The sequence below is a fragment of the Arachis duranensis genome, chromosome 3, assembly GCF_000817695.3.
Source record: "Arachis duranensis cultivar V14167 chromosome 3, aradu.V14167.gnm2.J7QH, whole genome shotgun sequence".
NCBI lineage: Eukaryota > Viridiplantae > Streptophyta > Magnoliopsida > Fabales > Fabaceae > Arachis > Arachis duranensis.
In genome coordinates this window covers 10,820,911-10,845,115 of record NC_029774.3, presented here as the reverse complement: position 1 = coordinate 10,845,115, position 24,205 = coordinate 10,820,911, and the positions used below count along the sequence as shown (strand labels likewise).

The 24,205-nt window shown below is 33.3% G+C and overlaps 4 protein-coding genes across 7 annotated transcripts; 3 read left to right on the top strand and 1 right to left on the bottom strand.

Moving 5' to 3' along the window:
• Positions 1 to 1,624: 1,624 nt before the first annotated feature.
• Positions 1,625 to 5,416, top strand: LOC107495567 (splicing factor-like protein 1; the record flags this gene model as incomplete). The annotated part of the gene is given in 2 exon segments (XM_016116712.3): positions 1,625 to 4,099; positions 4,997 to 5,416. A coding segment is annotated over 1 exon segment (2,427 nt). The 3' UTR covers positions 4,071 to 4,099; positions 4,997 to 5,416.
• A 2,460-nt stretch (positions 5,417 to 7,876) lies between these two features.
• On the top strand, positions 7,877 to 11,644 carry LOC107495660 (uncharacterized). Its single transcript, XM_016116838.3, has 10 exons — positions 7,877 to 8,034; positions 8,116 to 8,174; positions 8,299 to 8,362; positions 9,679 to 9,718; positions 10,059 to 10,118; positions 10,269 to 10,477; positions 10,567 to 10,630; positions 10,761 to 10,852; positions 10,952 to 11,185; positions 11,261 to 11,644. Exons 1-10 carry the CDS (start codon positions 8,002 to 8,004, stop codon positions 11,393 to 11,395), a joined length of 990 nt encoding a protein of 329 aa, XP_015972324.1. The 5' UTR covers positions 7,877 to 8,001; the 3' UTR covers positions 11,396 to 11,644.
• A 986-nt stretch (positions 11,645 to 12,630) lies between these two features.
• LOC107495503 (uncharacterized) lies at positions 12,631 to 14,453 on the bottom strand. 4 transcript variants are annotated; one of them, XM_052259570.1, is made up of 5 exons: positions 14,007 to 14,453; positions 13,573 to 13,735; positions 13,215 to 13,308; positions 13,089 to 13,136; positions 12,631 to 12,961 (listed from the first exon to the last, which is right to left on the bottom strand). In XM_052259570.1, the coding sequence occupies exons 1-5, from the start codon at positions 14,312 to 14,314 to the stop codon at positions 12,912 to 12,914; spliced, it is 663 nt and encodes a 220-aa protein (XP_052115530.1). In that variant the 5' UTR covers positions 14,315 to 14,453; the 3' UTR covers positions 12,631 to 12,911. The 4 variants fall into 4 exon arrangements, with proteins under 4 accessions (XP_052115530.1, XP_052115531.1, XP_020981089.1 ...); XM_052259571.1 differs by having other exon boundaries at positions 13,089 to 13,124; XM_021125430.2 differs by having other exon boundaries at positions 12,634 to 13,136.
• Positions 14,454 to 15,480: 1,027 nt separating this feature from the next.
• LOC107495626 (uncharacterized) lies at positions 15,481 to 21,351 on the top strand. The gene is made up of 15 exons (XM_016116795.3): positions 15,481 to 15,759; positions 15,844 to 16,634; positions 17,407 to 17,593; positions 17,813 to 17,962; positions 18,092 to 18,203; positions 18,357 to 18,660; positions 18,790 to 19,003; positions 19,148 to 19,237; positions 19,345 to 19,600; positions 19,758 to 19,870; positions 20,372 to 20,470; positions 20,554 to 20,601; positions 20,716 to 20,826; positions 20,928 to 21,018; positions 21,107 to 21,351. Exons 1-15 carry the CDS (start codon positions 15,481 to 15,483, stop codon positions 21,205 to 21,207), a joined length of 2,946 nt encoding a protein of 981 aa, XP_015972281.3. The 3' UTR covers positions 21,208 to 21,351.
• Positions 21,352 to 24,205: the final 2,854 nt, after the last annotated feature.

Sequence of the window (24,205 nt, the reverse complement as noted above, 5' to 3'; positions counted from 1 at the left end):
AAATAAAAAATATAAATAAATAATTCTAAAAAATAATAAAATTAAATATAAAATAAAAAATAAAAATAAAATATTTTTTATCAATTAAAATTATGCATGAAGATAAAGAGTCATTTGAATATAAATTTTTATCTCCACTTCAAATTAAATACTATTAAAAGTAAATAATTAAAATTAATAACGTTGATAAATAATTAATTTGTAAATAATGTTTCTAATTTTTTTATTTTGATTTTGTTACACATAATTTTTAATTGAATAATCTTGAAGCGTTTATATAGTTATTTCTATGGTCAATAAATCTGACAGTTTTTCTGGACTCAAGAAGTTATTGACAAGGAGATGTATGATAAATTATGAAAGATTTTTTTCAGATACACAATTTTTATACCCTCCTATTTTATTTTTTAATTATTCTTATAGTTTGATATTTAAAATGAAAAAAATAACCATTCTCATTTATTCTATTTTTTCACTATTTATAAAAAAAATAAGACCTCTTTATATTTAGATTCATATTTTGGCCTACCACTTAAAAAAGATGAAGACAAATATGAATATCCATGACATTTAAATAAAAATTATCTTTTATAAATAAGTAACATGTATTTTGGTTTATATATACTCTTTTTGAATCAAGATAATGTTATTATCATTATTTTTTGAATTATATTTTGGTGTTTAGTAATTTTAATTTTAATAAAATATGATATAAATACAGTCACGTTAACATCAAAATAAAAAAATACTTATCTAATACATTTAAATAGTGAATGATATATTAACAAAAAATAAAATTAATTTCTTAAAAATAATAAAAAAACGGCTGAACAGGAACTAACATATAAATTCTTAATAAATTTGATGTAATGTCATTTAATTTACATTTTGTCATATATAAATAAAGATAAATGTCATTTTTTGTCTTTTAAAAATATTCAGCGCAAAACAAGATATTTCAATTCTACAGGTTTTAATTGAATTAATTGAACATCCCTATAATAAGAAATCAATTTAATTGAATAATCTTAAATCGTTTATATAGTTATTTTTATGGTCAATAAATATGACAGTTTTTTAAGACTCAAGAAGTTATTGATAAGGAGATCTATGATGAATTACGAAGAATTTTTTTCAAGTACACCATTTTTATATTCTCTTATTTTATTTATTAATTATTCTTATAGTTTGATATTTAAAAACGAAAAAATAAGCATTCTCATTTATTTTATTTTTTTATTATTTTTAAGAAAATGGAGACTTTTTTAGATTCATATCCATATTTTAGCTTACCACTTAAAAAGAAATAAAGACAAATACAAATATCTATAATATTTAATTAAAATTATCTTTTATAAATAACTAATATGTATTTTAATTTATATATACTCTTTTTGAATTAAGATAATATTATCATTATTTTTTGAATTATGTCTATATATATAAACCCGAGTCGCAGCGTTTTGTACCCTTTTGTAATAATCTAATCTCAGATAAGAAGAGAGTTTGCATCTCTTCTCATCTTGCTTCGCATACGAGTATACGACAATCTTGAATCTATATTCTTCTTCTTTCCACATCTTCGAATTAAAACCCTAACCCTTCTCTCTCTCTCTCTCTCTCTTTCTCTTTCTCTGCAATCCATGGAGGCTATCGATTCCAACCCTAACCCTACGCCTCCGCTTTCTTCATCAGAGACCCTGAATTCATACGATCCATCATTGCATCTTCACAATTCCGAACCTCACTATTCAGATGCTGCCAACACTACTGATTCTGGCCACCCGAACACATCGGAGAACGGCCAGGCAGCCGTCGGTGCTGATGTGAATTACCCGCCTCAGGTCGCCAAACCTTTGATATCCGAGAACGGGTTGACCGGTACCACCACCCGCAGTGGCACCGACAAGGACCAATCCGGCGGCGAGGAAGAGACAACCAGCAGGCGCCGACGTAGGAGCCGGTGGGACCCGCAGCCTGATTCCAACGACCAGAGCAACAGCTGTGGCGGTGGCGATGCCGATTCTGGCACCAAAGTGAGGAAGAGGAAGTCGCGGTGGGCTGATGACGATCCGAAGCCAGTGATTCAGCTTCCTGATTTCATGGGAGGTATTGAATTCGATCCTGAGATTCAAGCTTTGAATAGTAGGCTACTTGAGATTAGTAGAATGTTGCAATCGGGTTTGCCTTTAGATGATCGCCCTGAAGGTGCTCGATCCCCTTCACCTGAACCTATATATGATAACATGGGAATTAGGATTAACACTAGGGAGTATCGTGCTCGTGAGAGATTGCAGAAGGAGAGGCAGGAGATTATATCTCAGATTATTAAGAAAAACCCTGCCTTTAAGCCTCCAGCTGATTATAGGCCTCCAAAGCTTCAGAAGAAGCTCTTTATACCGATGAAAGAATACCCTGGTTACAATTTCATAGGGCTGATTATTGGCCCTAGAGGTAACACGCAGAAGCGGATGGAGAAAGAAACTGGTGCTAAAATTGTGATTCGGGGTAAAGGATCAGTGAAAGAAGGTAGGCTGCAACAGAAGAGGGATTTAAAACCTGATCCTTCGGAGAATGAGGATTTGCATGTTTTAGTGGAGGCAGAGACACAGGAATCGCTTGATGCTGCTGCGGGTATGGTGGAGAAGCTCTTGCAACCTGTGGATGAGGTATTGAATGAGCACAAGAGGCAACAGCTTAGGGAACTTGCAGCCTTAAATGGGACGATTAGGGACGAAGAGTATTGTCGATTGTGTGGTGAACCTGGTCATCGTCAATATGCTTGTCCTACAAGGACTTCAACATTTAAGAGCGAGGTTGTCTGTAAGCATTGTGGCGATGGTGGACATCCAAGCATCGATTGCCCGGTAAAGGGTGCTACTGGGAAGAAGATGGACGATGAGTATCAGAACTTCCTGGCAGAGTTGGGAGGTACTGTTCCTGAATCTGCAACAAAGCAAACTCCTACGCTAGCGATTGGTCCTGGCAACTCTGCAAGTAATCCTCCTTGGGCAAACAACAGTGCTGCTTCAACTGGTGGTAGTACAGCACACCCTGGCTTAGGTTCTGCTACGATTAAAAAGGAAATTGATGATACAAATTTGTACATTGGGTATTTGCCACCCACTCTTGATGATGATGGTTTGATCCAACTGTTTCAACAATTTGGTGAGATTGTTATGGCCAAAGTTATCAAGGATCGAGTGTCAGGTTTAAGTAAAGGATATGGATTTGTGAAGTATGCTGATATTCAAATGGCAAATAATGCAATTTCGGCCATGAATGGTCATCGCCTTGAGGGCCGAACCATTGCTGTGAGAGTTGCTGGTAAGCCTCCTCAGCCTGTTGTACCTCCTGGTCCTCCAGCATCTTCTGTGCCCACTTATCCTGTTCCAAGCCAGCCACTTGGTGCCTATCCATCCCAGCAATATGCTGCTGGTGGTCCAATTGGTAGTGCGCCCCCTCCAAGTTATGGTGGTACCCCTGTTCCGTGGGGTCCTCCTGCTCCTCCTCCACCTCCATATGCTGCTTATGCACCACCTCCTCCTGGGTCAACAATGTATCCTCCTATGCAAGGCCAGCCTCTGCCTCCCTATGGTGTTCAATATCCGCCTGTCCAGACAGGCCCTCCTGGTGCCACATCCCAACCTGCATCCAGCAGTGAAGTTCAGCAGAGTTACCCTCCTGGAGTGCAGTCTGACAATAGTACCACTACTCAGTCTGTACCCTCTATATATGGGAACTCGGTGCCTTCAATGCCTCCACCACCTCAACCTACTTACCCTGCATCATATGGTTATCCTCCATACTACAATGCAGTTCCTCCACCACCTCCCCCTTCTGCGCCTGGGCCTCCCTCTACTTCAGACCAGTCCCACATTGGGAATGTGCCTTGGGCCAGTAATCCTCCGGTACCACCTCCTGCTTCATCTGCAGAGAAGACAACATATGGTGCAGATCAATCACAGGGAATAGGCAATGTGCCTTGGGCCACAAATCCACCAATTCCTCCGCCTGCTTCATCGGCTGCAGATTCAGAGTATGAGAAGTTCATGGCAGAGATGAAATGATCTAGTTTTGTTGGAATTGATTTCCAAAGGTGCGTGTGTCATCTCCATTTTTGGCCCATATGAATGTTATATTTGATTGAATCTATAATTCAATTGCTAACTTGCTTTTTACATCTGATGTATAGCTTACTTTGCATTTAGTCATAAGTCCATGTCGTTTTTTAATTCACATAAAAGCTTCTTGTGACTCATGTACTGTAGCTCTTTCAGCTGATGAGCATCCTGAGAAAACCATTACTTGTTTGGATTTACTTTAATTGGAAACAGGTTCTTAGTAAGCTTTCCCTTCTGGATTTCAGCTTGCCCTAGTAACTCATGAATATTGATATAAAAAAATTAATTATACCAAATTATTCGGTGTGGTCATATTCATGGTTACATGCTGCTATTTTGCATTTGAGTTGCGATTTTCATCTGCAGCTTGGACCCCCAATGGATATATATAAGTGGTGTTTTCCTTGAAGTGTTTCAGAAAAAAATAGAGGGCCATCTCTGAACTCCCTGATTTTCTCCCCCTCCCTCCCGTCTCCCAAATTCACACCAACGGACCAAATGAAACACACACACACAAGGAAGATAATTAAACTAATTTAATTTATTATGTAAATCAACTTATTCACCTCTCTTTGTTAACTTGCTTCCACTTGGGCTTTTGTATATCTGAAGGGCCCTTACAGAGGGATGGGCAAACTGGTATGATTTTGTAAGTATATGTGATATCCACATACTTTAAATTTGATTTATTTCAGCTCCAGCTCTCTTGTAGTGTGTCTTTAGTGTTGTATACCTTTTTTTTTTATTTCTACTTTTCAAGTGGTTTAAAACAACTTGCAATATTAGCTATGGCTTTTTATATTTTTACTATTATATTTAATCAAGATTTTGCCTTTGTTAACACCTCATTGTTATGATGCAACATTGTACAGGCCTGATGTTTCTTGGAGCTCTAACCTCTTGCCATGTCTTTCTTCGAAGTATGGGACTCACTTTAACCTTGCTGTGTACTCTTATGAACTTTGCAGAGTTTTGGGCTAGAAGTTGAGAAAAGTCCTCATACAGTAGACACAACATCAGAGCTTATTATTGTCATGATTATTATTAATCTCTTTTTGTTGTGTAGGACTTAACACCGTCTTAATTATTTTCTTTTGGTATTTTATTGATTTATACATTAATGTCTGGTTTCTAATGTCTCATTCTGAAAGTTTGTCCGAACTTCTATGGCAGCTGGTTCCTGGTGTTTCATTGATAAATTTGTTTTGTCATTCTTGGTTTATTGAGTTCATTCAGAGCTGATTCTGAGTTCTGACTTGTAGTTTTTATGATGAGACTAAATAATTTGTTTTTGATGGCCCTAAGTCTCATAATTGCTTGGTGCTGAAGCTGCCTTTTAGATGCCTTTAATCATACACCTCCTTCCTGAAGGTAAATCATGCCTTGTCATTTTATTTTGGGCATATTTCGGGTTGGTTTACAAGATAATTAAAAAAAAAATGTATATATTTAACAGTTGCAGTGTGGCAGGTAAAAGATTTCAAACATTTTTTAGGTTTTTTGGCATGTTGAATGTCAAAATTTGGTGTCCTTTCCACATTTCTCCTCAATTGAACTTAAGCTGACACGGTGTTATGAACACCAAGTTCTTGTATGATGATGATACAGGCAAGTATGAAGTTTCCCATTTGTTCTGAGGTGATCATTCATATGGTCCTGTGAGGAGGGCAAATATTGTTGGGCATAAGATCGAGGCTGAGATGAAATTGATTGTTGGTAGGGTTTTGAGTCGTTTTCACATGCTTCATTTAGCTGTGTTGCTGGGTGAAGATAGATATAGTAGATGATCATAGTATTGTAGAAAACTCCTTTATCTGTTCTTTTTGGATTAAAATGAACAATTGAATTGTAATGCCGCTGGGATATAAAGCTTTATGGTCGCCAACAATTAAATGTTAAATTATTGTCATGAAATCCTCCAGTCATATTAGGGCCTATTTAGTTTGCGTTTTCATTTTCGTTTTCAATGTTTTCTAATTTTAAGATTCTCTAAAGAAAAAAGAAAAGTAGTAAAAAATCTAAAATTCTGTTTTTACTTTTTTTTTTGTTCATTTACAAAATCTTAAAAAAAAGTGCAAATCAAATAGGCCTTTCGTTTTTCTAGTTTGTTGGTCTGTCGAGGTAAATATGTAGGTTCTGGAAGCCCTCCTAATGGTTAATAGGTACTATGTCCACCTTTCTAGTACTATCTAAGATGTGAACTATCAATTGCTCTGGATTTGGTTTTTCCATTCTCAGAAACGTGTTAATACCTGACACTAAATGTAATATGGGCTGTCCTCAAGATTCTTGAAATGCGATTTATTTTGTGTTGAACATGATTGTTTTGCAGTATTTGTGAGTTGATGTTTTGATTGGGAAGAGAAGAGAAAGGGTTTGAAGAATAAGTTGCACTTTTAGGTAGTGTTTACTTTGAGGTTAAGGATCAGTATTGTATTTGGTAGTTTGAAACTAAATTTTAATCTTTGTCTTCAAAATTTTAGTCCCTTATTAAGTATCTCTAGAAAATAAAGACACAAAGATCTGAAATTTTTTGAAACGAAAATTAAAATTTTAATAATATTTTATTTCTGAAATAGTCTCATCTAATTTTTTGAATTTTTATTCTACCCCTTCTACCCTCTCACCTCTCCAACCTAAATAGTAGGGTGATGTCTCCGGCGCATCTGAACAGATCTCACCCTGGTCTCAACTTTGATCTTGCTTGCCTCCACGGCCTCTTCAAGAGGAAGAGCCAGAAGCACCGGGAGAGGGTGGAACGGATCTTGCTCCAGTCTCACCTTTACTTTTATTTTTTATGTTTGTTAATTTTTTTTGTCCTTCAACCCATGGTTATAAATTCTAGTTTTTGCATTCAGTTTTTTACTTTTGTTCTTTTTATAATAATTTTTTTCATTTACTCTCTTATGCATATTATTATTTTTTTATAAAACTTATATTACTTTTTGTTTATATGAATTTTTTTATTGTTATTATTATTATTATTATGTATGGAATGTTTTTTTGTTTTGTATTATAATTTTATTAATTCTATTAGAGTACTAAAGAGTACTGAAATTATTAAAAAAAATAAAATTTATTTAAATATCTAAAATAAAATTATAAGATAACATAAAATAATTATTTAAATTTATGTCATTTTTTATAATTTTTTATCTCAGAATAATTTTTAATGATATAATTCAAATAATATTTAATTTAATATAATTTATTTTAAATAAAAATTATTAAATATAAACCACATTAATATCAATCCACTTTTTGATCAAAATTAATTTCCAAAATCAATTTTATAGAAATTTCCGTTTACAAATGTTAATCCCAACTCACACTAGATTGGATAAGTTAAAAATTAAGAAATTAACTTGAATATTTATTCAATCAATTCGGTAGTATCTTAGACTGACCAATTAACATGGTGAGGTTTGGAAAACAAAATTAATGGTTCCAAAAAATCATTATTTACTTCATTTATTAAATTATGTAAATTAAAAATAATTCAATCAAATCTGCGAACTCTGGAATCATTGGCGTTGTGATCTTTCTGAATAAGGAGGGTTAGAAAGTCAATCTGAGCGAGATAGCAACAATCGGTTTTCTTCACCCCTCATAAGGAGAAGGGGCTTATAATCTCTATTCTAATTAAGACATTCTGCGAGTTACTTTTAGGTGAGATGGTTAAATAGTCCATTAGAGTTGTGGTCTGAGGGTTGAATTGTCACCACTTAAAATCAATTATATATATTAAAAGTGAAAACCCTAGTCATCCGACAATTTAAGCGAAGTGGTTGAATCATCATATAGCAATTCATTTACTCCGAGTTCGAGTCTCACTTTTTGCGAAAAATAATCTTTCTCGCGCTTCATCTTCTCCGTCATGGATCAAGATCCTCCTCGAGCTCCTCGGAAGGTAAATTTCAAACGCCAAACTCTCTCAGATTAACTCTACATAACTTTTATTCAATTTTTATTTTTTCATTTCTACCCGCAGATGAAGTTCACCCCCAATCCTCCACCCAAAAGGAAGCCCAAAACCACTGCTTCCTACAGGTACGTTAGTTTGTTCAATTTTGGAATTGAAATTCTCAGCCATCTTTACTCCAAACGAACGATAAATTCATTAGTTCGTTCATTGTTTCTAATTAGTGGAAATTGTTTTGAATTTGCGATGCAGGAGAGATGCTGAAGGACAACAACAAAATCCCGAAGAGGATAAATCCCTCTTGCGTCGTTGGAATGTAAGTAATCCTCTCTAGTCTTTCCATTTCTTGAACGACGGTGTAAATTTCTGCTGTTCTGTTTAATTTAATTAATAGCCTTTCTTAATTATGTTTTGTTTGGTTACAGAGAAAATCAGAGTCATGAGAGTTCAGTGAAAATAATAATTAGATATCAGTACATTCCCGTAACAGACTAACAACAAATTAGCAAGCTCATAGGGGGAAAGAATAAAAGAAAAAAAAAAGATGTAATAGAAAGAACTAAAGAAAGTCAAGACTTAGACTGCTTTTGTTTTTGGTACATATGTCCATTAAAATATAAATACGGGAGTACATGTATGGTGTTTGTTTACTGGAATGGTCATACACAAGCAACTATAAAAAACATGTATTTTGTGTCTTTTTAAAATGTTGAGACACAAATTTTTAACTTGAAATACTAATTCTTTCAATTTTCTTTTTGTCCTAAACATCATAAAAATAAATAAAATAAAAACCCTTTCCATTTAAAGATTTACTAATTTAGTTTCATTTTGAATAAAATATAGTTTTTAGTTGTCTATTTAGGGTAAATACCTTTAATTGAATCTTCAATTTAGAAATTGAATGAATAAAGAGGGGAAGCAAAAAAAAACATAACAAAATTTTAGGATATGATACCATCATTATTGAAAGATGAACACGCTTTATTTATTTTTTATTTCTTTTCTGACAAAAAAAAGAAAAATGTATCACAATCTTGAATCTTGACTGCTTATTATTTTAGGAAACACAAAACTATAAAATAAAAACTAATGATTTGTTATAATGTATGTTTACAGTTTGACTGCTTTTTCTTTTTATTTTTTTATTTTTAAAAAATAAAGAAGAAAGAAATCCCCAATCTTTTAGGTTTTCTTAGTTAGATCTTAAAATCAAGTGTAGAACTGCAAGTATGCAAGCTTTAAAAAGGTGAATGTTCTTTGAAGATCACTAACATAAATATTACTCTTTAACTTCCACGGCAAATGCTATTGTTATATGGATATTATTATAAGGGTTTAATTTTGATGTACTTAAACCATTTTACATCGTTGTTCAATCATGTTCGTTCCTTTATATGACCATTCACACGTTGGTTTTTGAAAGTAGTTATTTTTGTTGACGTGGTGATATGTAATTTAATGCACGTGTAAAACAACTTTACACTATAGGCTTATGCTTTTGTTGGAAAGCATTCATGAAACGCTAATAATGAATATTTGAATACTGTTCTTTTAAATTGACATCATAAATCTCTTTCCCCCTTCCTTTGATAAAATGAGATTGACTTCCTTTATTTTCTTCATTTGCAGGAAAATATTGCAAGACGCACACCTAAAACTGAAACAAAATGTAACTTTTTGCTGAAATTTTCTAAATATTATTGTTCATCTATATATCAAGCCAAAAGGCTGATGAAAACATGAAAGACATATTCCTGAAATTTGCATAGCTTTAGGGGAACATTTGTGATAGATGTAGAAAGTTGTTCAAGTTATAAGATAACTGTTGTGTTGAAGAGGTAAAGATCAGAACAATACAGCTTTATGGTCATCTTACCATGGAAATACTAGTTGAGTGGATTGGCTGCAAGAAAATGTATTGAACACCTTGATTGGTTAAATTTTTATATGTCCTGCTTGTTATTTTCATAGTTAATATTTTCATCTTGTTTTTTATGTAAATTTTGCAGCAATTCATCAAGTTGCATTTGGTCCTGGAGATAGTTCTTCAGCTATGCTTCGGAGATATGGTAAAAGTAGCGGCTCGTCTTTCGAAGACTTTTCTAATGATCTTGCTTTAACACTTTCTTCAATTGCTGAAGATGATAAAAGTCATAGTTCAATTGCTTGTTATTTTCATAGTCAATACTTTCATCTTATTTTCTATGTAAATTTTGCAGCAAGTCAAGTTGCAGTTGGTCCAGGAGATGGTTCATCGCCTATGCTTCAGACATATGGTAAAAGAGGCGGCTCGTCTTCCGAAGATTTAAATGCTTTAACACTTCCTTCAAGTGCTGAAGATGATAAACGTGATACTTTTATGTATGATGTTGAGGAAACCATGAACAAATCAGAAAGGAAAAGTAAAAGAGAGCACAAGGAACCATGGGTGAGAAACTGTCATCACTCATTTTATTTTAGTTCTCATCAGCATCTTTGTCGCAAGTATAAGAATCTGAATCTTTCACTTAACTACAGGATTATCAACACTCTTACTATCCTACTAGTCTTCCCCTGCGAATGCCCTATTCTGGAGATCCAGGTATGCTTTTATATATATTAACAAATGATCTAAGATCAGAATGAATATTCATCAAATAGAAAGATAAGGTGCCAAGGAACATGAGTTTTTTAGCATTGACAGCAGCATGTATTGGTTTTAAATCTGTTAGAAATTCTGGACGAGGAAGAATTTGGGGAAGCTGCAGCAAGTGTGGAGTATGATGAAAATAAAATCAATGCTGCTGAGGAACTTGGCCTCAACGTAAGTACTCTCCGATGACATTTGATGAAGTAATTCTACTATCATTATACAGCAGAAACTGTGATATAAATATAATGAACAGAGTAAATTTTCCAACAGGAGAAGAGTGACCAACAAAAGATGATTTTGTTCAAGTTTCCTCCTGTTCTACCTTTCGAAAAGCCGACAGGGAGTAGGAAGGGGAAGGAGAAAGTTGGTACGTCAACTGCTTCCAAAGAGCCTGGAAAGAAAGAGGGTACTCCCTTGGAAGGATTGCCGACGGGACATGTGGGAAAAATGATGATATACAATAGTGGAGCAGTCAAGTTGAAACTAGGAGAAAACCTATTTGATGTAAGTGCATGCAATGTGTTTTTCAGTTACTGCATTTGACATCATATCAATATGTAATTTTTGTTTCTAATGCAGGTGTCTCCAGGCTCAAATTCTCAAATTTTGCAATATGCTGCAGTGATGAACACTAAAAAGAAAGAGTGCTGTGTTCTTGGTCAGCTTGGTAAAAATGCTGTGGTCACCCCTGATCTTGATTCACTTCAACTCTAAGAAGACAAAATGTAAATATACCATGATCCACCGTCAAGTTAGAACAATCATTGACATGGTAGTGGAAGTACCCAGTTACTTGTTAAAAAGGGATATTGGGAGTAAATATACGTGTGATTAACACCGCTGATTGAGACTTGAGAGTAGCAAATTAGATAATGAACATTGATTTAGGCACTGTGATATGACATGAAGAGTGTAATTACTATTGCTTGGTTGAAAATATTATTCCATGTAGGAAGTGCATAATTGAAAGATGTTGATAATATTCTCAATTGCTTATTTGGCCTTTTATATCCAATAGTTAGAACGAAGAGACAACAATTCAGGTATTGCATAAAATTACAGTCAAATTTGTTAACATGAAACAGGCTGAAGAAATAAAAGACGAAAAAATTCACATGCTATATAAACAGTAACTAAATAGTAAATCTCTAAATATCTCTAAATCTCGCTGTAGAATAACTTCTAGTTCACTTCAAGGTCTCGCTGTAGAATAACTTCTAGTTCACTTCAAGGTTTATTTAACCATAAGGTCATATGTGGAGTTTATTGTACATTATGTTAATCTGACTTCCACATCCCAATTTCATTGAAACACTTCATGGATCTTCTTTACTAAAGTACTATTTATCTATTATTTTGAAAAATATCCCAGCTATGTTAAAAGAAATGTGTCCAAACGGTCAGTTTCGCAACTAACTCTACTTTGGTGTATGGTAAATAGTATTTTGTCAAGTGCATCACAGAATCAACCAAGATATTAGTCTTTTCTTTAACAAAAAATACCCTTAAAAACAAAAAAAAAAACAAAATTTATAGATACGAGAGTACACAGAAGTACATATATGGTATTTATTTAAAAAAAACAAAATTATGAAAGACACGGTCAATTACAAGCACCCATTAAAAACATGTATTTTGTATCTCTCTAAAATATTGAGATACAAATTTTCAACTTGAGACATCAATTCTTTTACAATTTTATCCTGCCCTCTACCGACATTAAAATGCTAAAATAATAAGAGTAAAATTAAAATTTCAGTATAATAATAAATTGTGTATTCTGTCCTGTCTAATTTACCAAACACAATATGAAATGAGTATCTTTTTATATCTATGTACTTTTGTATATCTATGTCTATGTCTCATTTATGTTGAGACAACAACCATACCCATGGTAAAAGTATAATCTAACTTCACACATAAAATAATGCTAACATGTAAAAGTCCAAACTCCAAAGAGATAAAGACAAAAACACCCAATAATTTAACCATAAATTTGTAAAATAATGCTAGCATTGCTTTCATGCTAGACACAATTGATACTTCAAGCATGAAACAATATTTTTATCTGAGAAATGACCCAAAAAAAACAGAAAAAGAATAAAACAGTGAGTCCCAATCCAAAACCTCTGTCCTACATCTCGTTTCGACAAATTATGTCAAGCCCTAGCTTGAGCTCGAGTCAGCAGCACAAACATAAGGACCATGATAGAAAGGATAAATGAATTTCTCAGCTTGTCATTGAAAGCATCCAGGCTATCTGCATTTGCATGTGTCCTCCTGTTAAATATAGGTTGAAACAGCTTATTCACTAAATCAGTAATTTTCTCAATAATCTCCTTGAATATGGCTCTTGCACTCTCAAATATCCTCACAACAAAATTTCTTGCATGGAAGGAGTCATCACCATCATCATCATCAGAAGGATCATGCTCCTCCTCATCTGATATGGAAGCTAATAGCAATTATCAGCATGAACTACAGACACATCTACACCTTAATCTGTTCAAGTATGACAGACTTAAATACCAACCTGCTGAGATCGCCTCCCTCAATTCCCGCACAGCTTCATTCTCCAGAACAGCATCCCAAACAACTTTATCAGATGATAATGACTTCACCATTCTCTACAGCAGCAGCAACAACAATTGGTTAAATACATGTAATAATTTAAATTAGTAACAGTCAAGTGTGTTTTCCTAGCAGAACCATGTAACTGCTTTATATTGTCTATGTTAGATTCCGGAAAAAGCATATATTTTTAACAAAGTGAACATTATGACAGGGAGTTTCATACATAATCAAGCAAAAGCTTTTAGCTTTCATTCCTTTTTGTGTGCGGTTACATACAAGAGGTTCTGATTGAGACTAACAGGACTAAAAGAATTGACCTGAACATAAGGATCATTCTTCAACAAATGAAATGCATAATAAACTCTATCATATGCATTGTTAGGTTGCAATGATGCTGAATTATATGAAGACAAAGAGGGTTCTTCCCAGTCTGGGTCAGACACTTTTGAATCTGAAGAAGAAACTTGGTCCGCAAACACCCTGCAACATTAAACACGGTAACACTCAACTCCCACTATGCAATTACAACTTCAATACGCCAACAATCAGCCACCCTTATAGAATACGCTTTAAAAATGAGGTAAATAGAATATATATTTATAAACAAATATATATTGACGGATTTGGTGGCTGATTTTAGCGTGAGCGGAATGTTTTTGTTCCACCTTACCTGATTGTTTAGTATTTCATTGTTTTCAAAATAAAAAGAAAAGCAAAGAAAAGTAGAAAGTGAAAATAACGACATGCTTACTGTTGGAGAGCAGAGACAGCATGATCAACTTCACTGTGAGAAGGAACAGGGCCTATAACGTAACCGCCATGGCGCTCAAACCCATCAACACAAACCCACTCGCTCTCATCAGCACAAGCGGATAGTTTCTTAGCGTAGAGAAATCGAGCGGAGGAGAAGGAGAGAGGGTTTAATAATGATGAAAGTTGTTCTTTGTGAGAAGAAGATGAAGAAGAAAAGGGATCACTACGTGGAGGAGTAACAGGAACACCAAGACTTTCCCTTGACCTTGAAACTGCTCTGCCAACGCTCTTAAGAGACCTCAACATGCCGCCGCCACCGCCTCTGCCGCCAAATATCTTTATCCTTTTAGATTCTTAGTCGGAGGTGGGAATAGAACAGTTAAATTAGTACTACGCTATTCAGCCCCACAACCTCCATAGCAGTGTTATGATATGCAGAATCTAAAAAGATAAATGAGCTACAGTTACATATTAGCCGTATTTGCTTGAACCCGCAGTACTTGCACATAAATAAAATAATTCAATTTTATTAAGTAGATAACGACTTTTGTAATCAATATAAATAATAAGTTTTAAAATTGACCTAATAAAATTTAAAAAAAAACACTCTATTCTAAAATTACCTCATAAATCATAACATTACATAACCATCTGCATATCCAGTCATTGTTAACTATGCATGAGTAAATCGAATCAAAAGGAATAACTATCAAATTAAAAATAATCAACGTAGAATATTCGATATATTCATTGTTCACATCGTTTAGTATTCTCGTTGTCTCTCCATACTTTAAATTATATTATCTCTAATGATTACAGGAGCAAGTACATTTAATTCAAATTTAGATACTAAAAAAAGAATTAGAAGAAGTGTGCATAGCTGAAAAAAAGACACCTGATACAAAGAGAAACATTTTTGAAGGAATTGACTACAAATCTTTCAAAAAGTTTTCAAGAAGTTGAGAATATTATTGAAAATACGACTATTTTAGATGATTATGTGCAAATTTAATACCCAGCCATATTCGATGTTGCTGAGAATACAGGTAATTTAAGAGGTAGCAATATCAGCACTTTATTATTTACTATTGTTATGCTTTTTATAAACAAAAAATTATCGTTTAGTGTTCAAGTTTTAAAATTCAAACCAAGTTTTAAAATTCAAACTAAGATATGGTTATATATTATAATTTTTGTATTTGAACATTGATTTATTGTAAAACTTAAATCTTGAGGTTGGCACAATGAAATTGTATTATATGATCTCATCTTTTTAATCCATAAATTGCATTCTTCGGTAATCTTTTATAAATATTATTTTTATACTTAACATGGTGAAAGAAAGGTATATTTTTATATAAATTATTTGTTGCAGATATAACTAAAACAATTTATTATCTTGGTGATTATTAGATGTGATAAATATTGGTGACCCAGAATTTTTTGTCGGCATTGCGACGCCATGATATGGTATGAGGAGAGATCAGAGAAGTCCAAAACAGGATCCAATTTTGAGTTCTCAATATGTTGTATGCGAGGAAAGGTACAACTGCCGTTTTGAAGCACTTGATCGGACGCTCAGGAATCTTATGTCAGTTACCGATCAACATAAGACACATAAACCATTTGGTGGTAAGATTGTTGTTCTAGGAAGTGATTTCAGACAGATACTTCCGGTGATTCCGAAAGGAAGTAGACACGATATATTAGCATCCGCTATTAACTCATCCCAATTTTGGTCATTTTGTAAGGTTCTGAAACTGCATACGAATATGAGGCTTCTAATGTCTTCTTTGGATCAAGATGAAGGTGAAATGAAGATATTTGCTAATTAGATACTTGATGTTGGAAATGGAAATATTATCTCTGTTGTTGGTGATGAATCAGAAGTTAAAATTTCAGATGATCTATTGATTACAACTACTGATGATCCTCTCTCTCATTTGGTAGACTTTGCATATCCAAATTTGTTGCAAAACATGTCAGATTACAGATATTTTCAGAGTAGAGCAATTCTTGCACCCACACTTAAGAGTGTCGAGAAGGTAAACGATTTTGTCTTGACAATCTTTTCAGGGATGGAAAAGGAGTATTTGAGCTCTGACACAACATGTCAAGCTGATGAGAATGAAGATGTAAAACAAGAGTGGTTCACATCAGAGTTTCTAAATGACATCAAATGTTCGGAACTCCTCAATCACAAGTTGACTTTGAAGCCAGGAGTCGCTGTAATGCTACTGCGAAACATAGACCAGACTTCAGGTTTATGCAACAGGACAAGATTAATAGTTAACAAACTTGGCAGCAACGTAATTGGAGCGACGGTAGTGACCAGTAGAAATATTGGAGATAAAGTGTACATTCCAAGAATGAACTTGATCCCTTCAGATTCAGGATTGCCATTTAAGTTCCAACGGAGACAATTTTCATTAACAGTATGCTTTGCAATGACCATTAACATGAGTCAGGATCAATCATTATCACATGTACGGCTTTATTTGCCAAAATCAATGTTCATCTATGGACAACTTTATGTTGCTTTGTCAAGAGTTAAGAGTCGCAGTGGCCTCAGGGTTTTAATTCTAAATGAAGATGGCAATCCAAAGTCATCAACAACAAATGTCGTGTTCAAAGAGGTTTTTAATAATATTTAGGTAAGAATAATATTATTTTCATTTTAATAGCATGTTATGATTTACACTTTTGTACAAATCTTTACTATAGATATAACTAATTTATCTATAACTCTTTTTTCAAATTTGAAATGAAATGTGTAACAAGGAGCACAACATCCAATGATTTTCTAATGAAGTTAGTAAGATATTAGGTTGTTGATAAATTTTTATTAGCTTTTTGATATAAAATTTAGGGTAAAATTAACATGCTATTATTATAGTTATATATGTTCTTTTTTTTTATCTCCCTCCTTATGGTTCAAGAATATTATAAACTTCGAACTCTTCTATTCATATTTTACTTTGAATAAAGATAAAATAACATATTTAACACGTTTATTATATAACGATGATGATAGTGTTATACTAAATTTAAAAAATATATGATTATAAAATATTATTTTTAATTTAATTTATCAAATTTAAATATAAGCCCGTGCATCGCACGGGTTTAACACTAGTAAATGGATAATTCCAAACAGTTATCATTCATCCCAAATTTTCAATTTTCAAAATTCAAATCCAAAATACGTAACCACACGTTTAAAAATAGCAATTTTTTTATTATTTTTAAGTACTTATTTACAAATATCTTTATCATTATTTTTTAATCTTTAATATCTTATTATTTTACTCTCATAATACGATATAGATTAGTCCTTAAAATGATTATTGAAACTATTATTCTTATAATTTTTTTGTTGTTTAAAAAACACTTGTTAGTGTTAACTCCCTTCGGAGAATGAAATCTCACCATGTTGAATTGCTGATTGCAGGTTTCTCTGATGAAATGCTGGAACTGCTCCTGTTCGCGCTGCAAGATTTGAGGAACTCCTTGAAGGAACGCGGCTCCAATCTCATGATTAGATTCGGGAACGCAGAGCACGTCATACAACAGCTTGCATCTGAGGTTGTTACTCTTCAGTTAGTTAGTTACTTCTTTAGTTGATTAGTTACACAGTTAGTTAACTTTTATAGTGAGTTACTTAGTTGATTAGTTACTGATGACTCCACAATACATGTCCGTGCATAATGAGAACTTTTTTTCCGCCAAAGTGCATGATGAGATCTTGAATTAAGCATTATCAATTGCTTTTGTTGAACAAATTCATCGCCCAGGGTGGAACAGGTGAATGCCAGTTGTGTATTTGCAGAACAAGAGGTGGAGTATGAATTGTACTTGCTTTTGGATGTTGTGAAGGAGTGTATGAAATCTGTCACGGTTCGAGAACGTGCTCCTAGGATTGAATTATGGAACACTCCATTTTATGATGTAAATGTAGGTATCCAATTGATTCTTGGCTTCTTTGGCTATCTAAATTGTTCAAGAGTTGAAGAATTTATATTGGTGATTACTTTTATTAACTTGTCGATAATTGATTTGGTCGTTTCTATCACTATCCAATAGGTTCTGCAAAATCTTCCTGCATCGTATGATGACTTTAAGAAACTTCGACTACCTGTAACTGAACCACTTCAGCTGTCAAAATTACCTGCTGCAGACATGGAACTGGACTGGGGTGAGTTCTGTGGTGGTTGACTTTTCTTGTCACTTGTCATGAATCTTCTTTTGGAAGAGTATTTGATATTATATTTTCCATTTTTTTTAATCCATTTAACATCTTGCACTTGTAAAGTGGCCAAAGTCATATGATAGATTTTCATTGAAATAGGTACTCTTCCTGTATATGATGATGTAAAGAATTTCATTACCAGCAACCAAGGGAGATTGAGAGAGAGGTGGAACTCAATCAAGTTGACATCAGCTGAAACCTTATTACGGAATAAAATAATGAAGTCTAGTGAAAGCAGTGAAGGAAGTTATGACTCTAGGCAACTGCAGTCAAAGAAATCAAATGAATCTGTTTTCCTGTCACAAAAAGGTAATGCTGTAGGAGGTGGAACAAACAATGTATTAAATGCCTTGGCTGCATATTTGAGATATTTCGAGGGAACAGCTCGTGATGACTGGCAAGAGTATGTAGTAACAACCTGGCTTTTGTGATTATTTGTTGCTTATATCTTCTAGGGTCTTGAGTATGGAGTCTAGAGGTCAGTTTAAAAAGACGAACAGTGAAATGTCTTTTCACCTTTAAATCTGTGCAGGATACATGAAAAGGTACGTGCTTCTGAAAGTCGGAATGGAGCATCATTTATTGCACTTTTTGGTCCTGCTCTATCCCTTGGCATTATATCTAGAAGAAGTGTACACTATGAAGCTATCAAATATGAGAGAGAACGAAATGCAGGATTTATATCTCCCTTTGGATATTCAGCTACCACAATTGCAGGAGCAGTTGATGCTGTGTGCTCAAAGGAGGTGCTAGTTTTAGCAATTTTGCTATATTAGAATACAATTTTTTTTCTGGCTTGTTGATTTGGTTATTTCTTATTAGTTGTAACAGAAAACTTGCCTTTACCTTTCTTATCAAATGATCTATTCATTTAATTTTTTGGAACATAGTGGTACTGGCTTATGGCTTTGAGAAATCAAACAAATAATGATGGGATACACTCAACACGGATGTGGAAATGGAATGGTTTTCTTATTCAGGTATTCAACTGATTTCTCATACTTAACGATTGATTCATTTCCAAATGGCCAGTCAACTCTCTTTTGTCAATTTAATGAATTAAGAACCCAAAAACTGGTTTTGTTAGTATACAGTTGCTGGCAATGATGGTCCTGCTGTTGTTCTTGTGCATGGATTTGGCGCTTTCGCAGAGCATTACCGTGACAACATAAATGGTTTAGCTGGAGCTGGAAATCGTGTTTGGGCTATTACATTGTTAGGATTTGGCAATTCAGAAAAGCCAAATATTGTGTATACTGAACTCTTGTGGGCCGAACTAGTGAGAGATTTTATTGTTGATGTTGTGGGTGAACCTGTCCACCTTGTCGGGAACTCAATTGGTGGTATGATTACATAAATCGGGTGTACTTCCTCTAAAAAAATCTGTCCTTTTCACACTTACACACTCACAGAAATTTGTAGCTTGGTGCATTTCTTTTTTTTTTCTACTTGTCTCTTCATCCGCTGTTGATGATTTGATAATTGTTTTTCTTACTCCAGGTTATTTCGTATCCATTGTTTCTTGTCTTTGGAATGTTTTGGTCAAATCTGTAGTCCTAATCAACAGTGCTGGCAATGTCGTCCCTAGTTATACATACATACCTTTACCTGAAGTAAGTGTAAATCAGAACAACTGAAACTATACCATAGAACTTGGAGCATAGTAGTACATGGATTTTTTTCTGTTTGATTTATCTGGAAAATGACTTCTGCATGAGACTATTTATTTTGCTGCTTTAAATGATTGGGGCGGATTACTAGATTTTTGATTCACCAAATTAAAAATAGAATGAAAGAGCGAAATGCATCAATGGAAGTTGGGGTTTGGGTGATTGATTTGGTCCAAGTTAAGTTTGTTTCTTAGATTAGATAAATCTACGCGCACACAGCCACCATGTATGTGTATATATGTATATTTCGTATTCTAATATGTATTCTATATGAATTGCTGATTTGGTGTCTGATTTTTTATGCACACCTAGTATGATTGATTAGATTTAATTCAAATCTATTTTATAATTTCTCAAAGCATTTCTTGTAATAATATGACAATCTTGATAATTTATTATAAAATAATTCAATTACCGAGTCCTATAACATGCTTTCCTATTCAGGATAGAAAAACTTCCGGCGCCTCCTGGTTGGGCTCTCGTGTTCTTCTACTATATTTGAGGTTACGGATTCAGGAGTTAGTTAAGAAATGTTATCCAACTGTAAGTGTTTCAAAGGTATAAATATGTCTCACATTTTTGGTGTGGATATTGCTTGGTTCTGAGGCATTTAACTTCGCATGCAGCGGACAGAAAGAGCAGATGATTGGCTCATAAATAAAATGCTAAGAGCAGTATCCTCTTCTTCTTGGCTTTTACTTTTTAGTAATTTGCTTCACTTTGAGTTTTGCATTATTCTGATGTATATATACATGGCTCATTTTGCCATCTCCTTACATATGTAAAAGTCATATGATCCTGGTTCTCCTGTGGTCGTGGAAAGCATCTTCAGTTTTAATCTTTCCATACCTCTTAATTTTCTTATTGAAGAATTCAGGGAAAAGGTTCTGATTATACAGGTAGTCTAACGTTAATGGCAAGAAAATTTGAAGTTGATATATGTATGTGAATTAATCTCTGGTATAGCTTCGTATCTTGTTATTGATTTCTTTGTTATCAGGGGATGAAAGATCCAATTTCTGACTCCAGTTCCAGGGTGGCTACACTGAAAGAACATTGCGATGGACTTGTAATTAAAGAATTGGATGCTGGTAACTATAACTTTTTATACTTGTTCATCTATTGTTAACTTTTAATTTTTTAATGATATCCAAAATTTTTAAACTTCTAACATTACAGGCCATTGTCCGCACGATGAGGTGCCAGAACAAGTGAATGATATCCTTTATGAGTGGATACCTAGGATTGAAAGCCAAATTTTGACAGGGTCCCCAGCTTAAAGTCTATTGATGTATATAGCAAAATGTAGATGTATATAATCATTAATCACTATTCATTATTACTAGAACATTTTATAATTTAATTTTCTTTCTTACTTATTCATATAAATTTTAGTTTGAATTAAATTGGTCCATTTCTAAAAATAGATCCAACATTCTATCCAATTCCTAAGATTTGCTAAAACTTAGGGTGCGTAAGAGAGTACTTGGATTGGACTTTGGTGAGCATGGATATAGGTGATGGAGAGTTTGAGAGAAAGGAATGGGTTGAGTTTCTCGTCAAGACGTCGTGGTATGTGTACGGTGTTCCTAAGGCAAGGGACTCCAATGCCACTAATGAACGTGAGGACTGGGGTGTTTGTTTGTTAAAGGAACTGGAGCGTCACGGTTTGAATCTCATTTTGAATATGTAACAACTCTGCCGCTGCATATATCCCCTCTTTGGCAGTGTAAGTGCGTAACCCTTCGACCTGGCGTTCCAAATCCAGCCTGAATGGGAGCTAACGTGCCACAAAAGATTAATATAGAGAATCAACTCTTCCACGATCAGATAAAGGAGTTGCAAGTCTACTATAATTCCTGCCTTCGTGTGTGTTCATGGGCTTGTAAACAACCTTTATATTTGACCATCTGATTGTGATAAAATACATATGATGACGACGATGAAGAAGGGGAGGAGCATCAGAAGGAGTTTTGAGTCATGCAAAATTTATCAAAAAATAGTATTGAAATTTTTTAATTGTGACATAAAAGTTTCTTAATTTAGATACCAAAATTTTTTAACCTTGACATAAGCTAAAAGGATAAAACAAGAATTATGAGAATGTGAAACAAGAAGAGGAAAAAAATGATGATAATGAGAACTGAGAAGGAGGGAAGAAAGTTTTGAATTATACAAAATATATCAGAAAAATAACACCGTAATATTTTAACCTTATATAAAAATATATTTTTTAACGTTATATTTTTTTCTTTCTTTTTTTTTTTTGTTGCTCTTACTTATTTTTTTAGAAGTATTGTTTCTCATATTAAATTTGAATAAACATGTATCTACTATATTCCAATCTTATTTAGTCAAATGAATGTAGGTTTATATTTATTGGATTAAATTCTTGCTGGAAATAAAAATAGCACCAAAATTTGTTTAAATTGACACCAAAATTCAAATACAATGATACAAAATATAAAAAATAAATTGCAAATTAAAATATCACATTGACTCTATAAAATAAAATAAAATAACACCAAATTACTTAAAATTGACATCAGAAGTTCAGTAACATGACACAAAAACATCACTTAAAATTAGGGATGGCAACGGGGCGGATTTTTCTCTACCCGACCCCGTCCCGGTCAACAAAAATCCGCATTGAATCCGCCCTGCTTCTACCCGCGGGTAGTAAAATGTTAAACCCTAACCCGCCCCGCCCCTACCCGTCCCAATAATTATTAAATCCAAAAAATAAAATAAAATTTTAAAAATTATATAACCATTATTTACATTCATAACATAAATTAAACGCCCCGGTGCGGGTGTGGGTAATTACCCGCTCTGAACGGGTAGGGGTGGGGTGGGTACCCGCGAGCTCGGGTAGTGTTGCCACCCCTACTTAAAATTGAATGCTTATTTCAAATATAAAAAACTGAAAAATAATATCGAAATGTCTTCACTTTAATACTGAAATTTTTAACTAAATGATGTTATAGAACTAAGAACTTATTTCATAAAAATTTGAATTGTAGATTTACAAATTTTAATAGAAAGGATAATAATTGGAAAAATATGTATACAATACAGCGAAATTAAGTAAAACAAGTACAAAAATTCGAAAGAGAATGAACAGTGGCATTACGTATAAGAAGAATACTACGTATTTGATATATAAAACAACAAACAAATTTCTAAAGAATAACGCCAAAATATATTTACTCTAACACCAAAATCTTCAACCGAATAATGTAATGGAACTAAAAGTTTATTTCATGAAGACATCAGTTGCAAATTTACAAATTTTGATAAAAAAAAAGTGGAAAATCTATAAATAACGTAACAAAATTAACTAAAACAAGTGTAAAAATTAAAAAGAAAATGAACAATATTATTTATGTATAAGAAGAAGACGACAATAGCGACAATAACAATAACGATAATAATGATGATGATGGAGCTGCTGGTGGTGGTAGTGACGATGACGAAGATAACAAAACAACAGCAGAGGTGTATGGAAGAAGAAAAAAAAGACAACGCGTACGATAATAAGTCGTAGAGTTTTATTGTATATTTTATAAGTGAAACTAAAAAAAATATTGAAGGTCTTTTTTTTCACGGTACATTTCAACGACTAAAGACTAATTTATGGCAGATTTGAGCTTTATTTAAAAATTTGTCGTTACCCAATAGATTACTACCTGTATTAGGCGAGATTCGAATCTCTAACACTTGTTTAAACAGACTAATAAACTAACAACTTAACTAACCTAAAAAAAATTGAAGAGTTATAAATTGTATTTTACACTTTCAATTGAAAAATAAAATTGAGAAAATCTATTTTCGTTTGAACAGTAAAACATTACGAAATTCAGTTCGATCTAATAAAGAAATGGTAAAAACTGAATATATCAGAAGTTCATAATTAAAAATTAATTGATGATAATTTAATCAAATATATCAAATCATTTAACCACTTTATAACTATCAATTATTTTATAAAAACAACTTTATGCGAGTCTCTGCTTTCACAAAATGACAAGTTAAAAAATCGTCACCAGATCTGAAACTAATGGGTCGGATAGTACGTAATTGAATTTGGATTTTCTAATTTTTGAATTTTCATTTTAAAGAATAAAGTGTAATCTTTTATTTTTGAATGATTTTTCTTTCATATTTCTTTAATCTCACCTATGAAATAAATAACAAGAAATTACACTTTATCCTCTAAAATAAAATTCAATATTTAGAAGATTCAAATCCACGAAATTAAGCAGGTTTTTTAAACCA

What these genes read in the sequence shown, in the direction of transcription:
- LOC107495660 (XM_016116838.3), top strand. Translation starts at nt 8,002, where the DNA reads ATGGATCAAGATCCTCCTCGAGCTCCTCGGAAG. An exon ending in CCCTCTTGCGTCGTTGGAAT is followed by an intron (nt 8,363 to 9,678) that starts GTAAGTAATCCT and finishes CTTCATTTGCAG; the next exon opens with GAAAATATTGCAAGACGCAC. An exon ending in GAGAGCACAAGGAACCATGG is followed by an intron (nt 10,478 to 10,566) that starts GTGAGAAACTGT and finishes ACTTAACTACAG; the next exon opens with GATTATCAACACTCTTACTA.
- LOC107495503 (XM_021125430.2), bottom strand. Translation starts at nt 14,314, where the DNA reads ATGTTGAGGTCTCTTAAGAGCGTTGGCAGAGCAGTTTCAAGGTCAAGG. An exon ending in GCTGTCTCTGCTCTCCAACA is followed by an intron (nt 13,736 to 14,006) that starts GTAAGCATGTCG and finishes TTAATGTTGCAG; the next exon opens with GGTGTTTGCGGACCAAGTTT. An exon ending in AGAATGATCCTTATGTTCAG is followed by an intron (nt 13,309 to 13,572) that starts GTCAATTCTTTT and finishes CTGCTGCTGTAG; the next exon opens with AGAATGGTGAAGTCATTATC.
- LOC107495626 (XM_016116795.3), top strand. Translation starts at nt 15,481, where the DNA reads ATGAGGAGAGATCAGAGAAGTCCAAAACAGGATCCAATTTTGAGTTCT. An exon ending in TCATCAACAACAAATGTCGT is followed by an intron (nt 16,635 to 17,406) that starts GTTCAAAGAGGT and finishes AACACTTGTTAG; the next exon opens with TGTTAACTCCCTTCGGAGAA. An exon ending in TGTCGGGAACTCAATTGGTG is followed by an intron (nt 19,601 to 19,757) that starts GTATGATTACAT and finishes TTCTTACTCCAG; the next exon opens with GTTATTTCGTATCCATTGTT.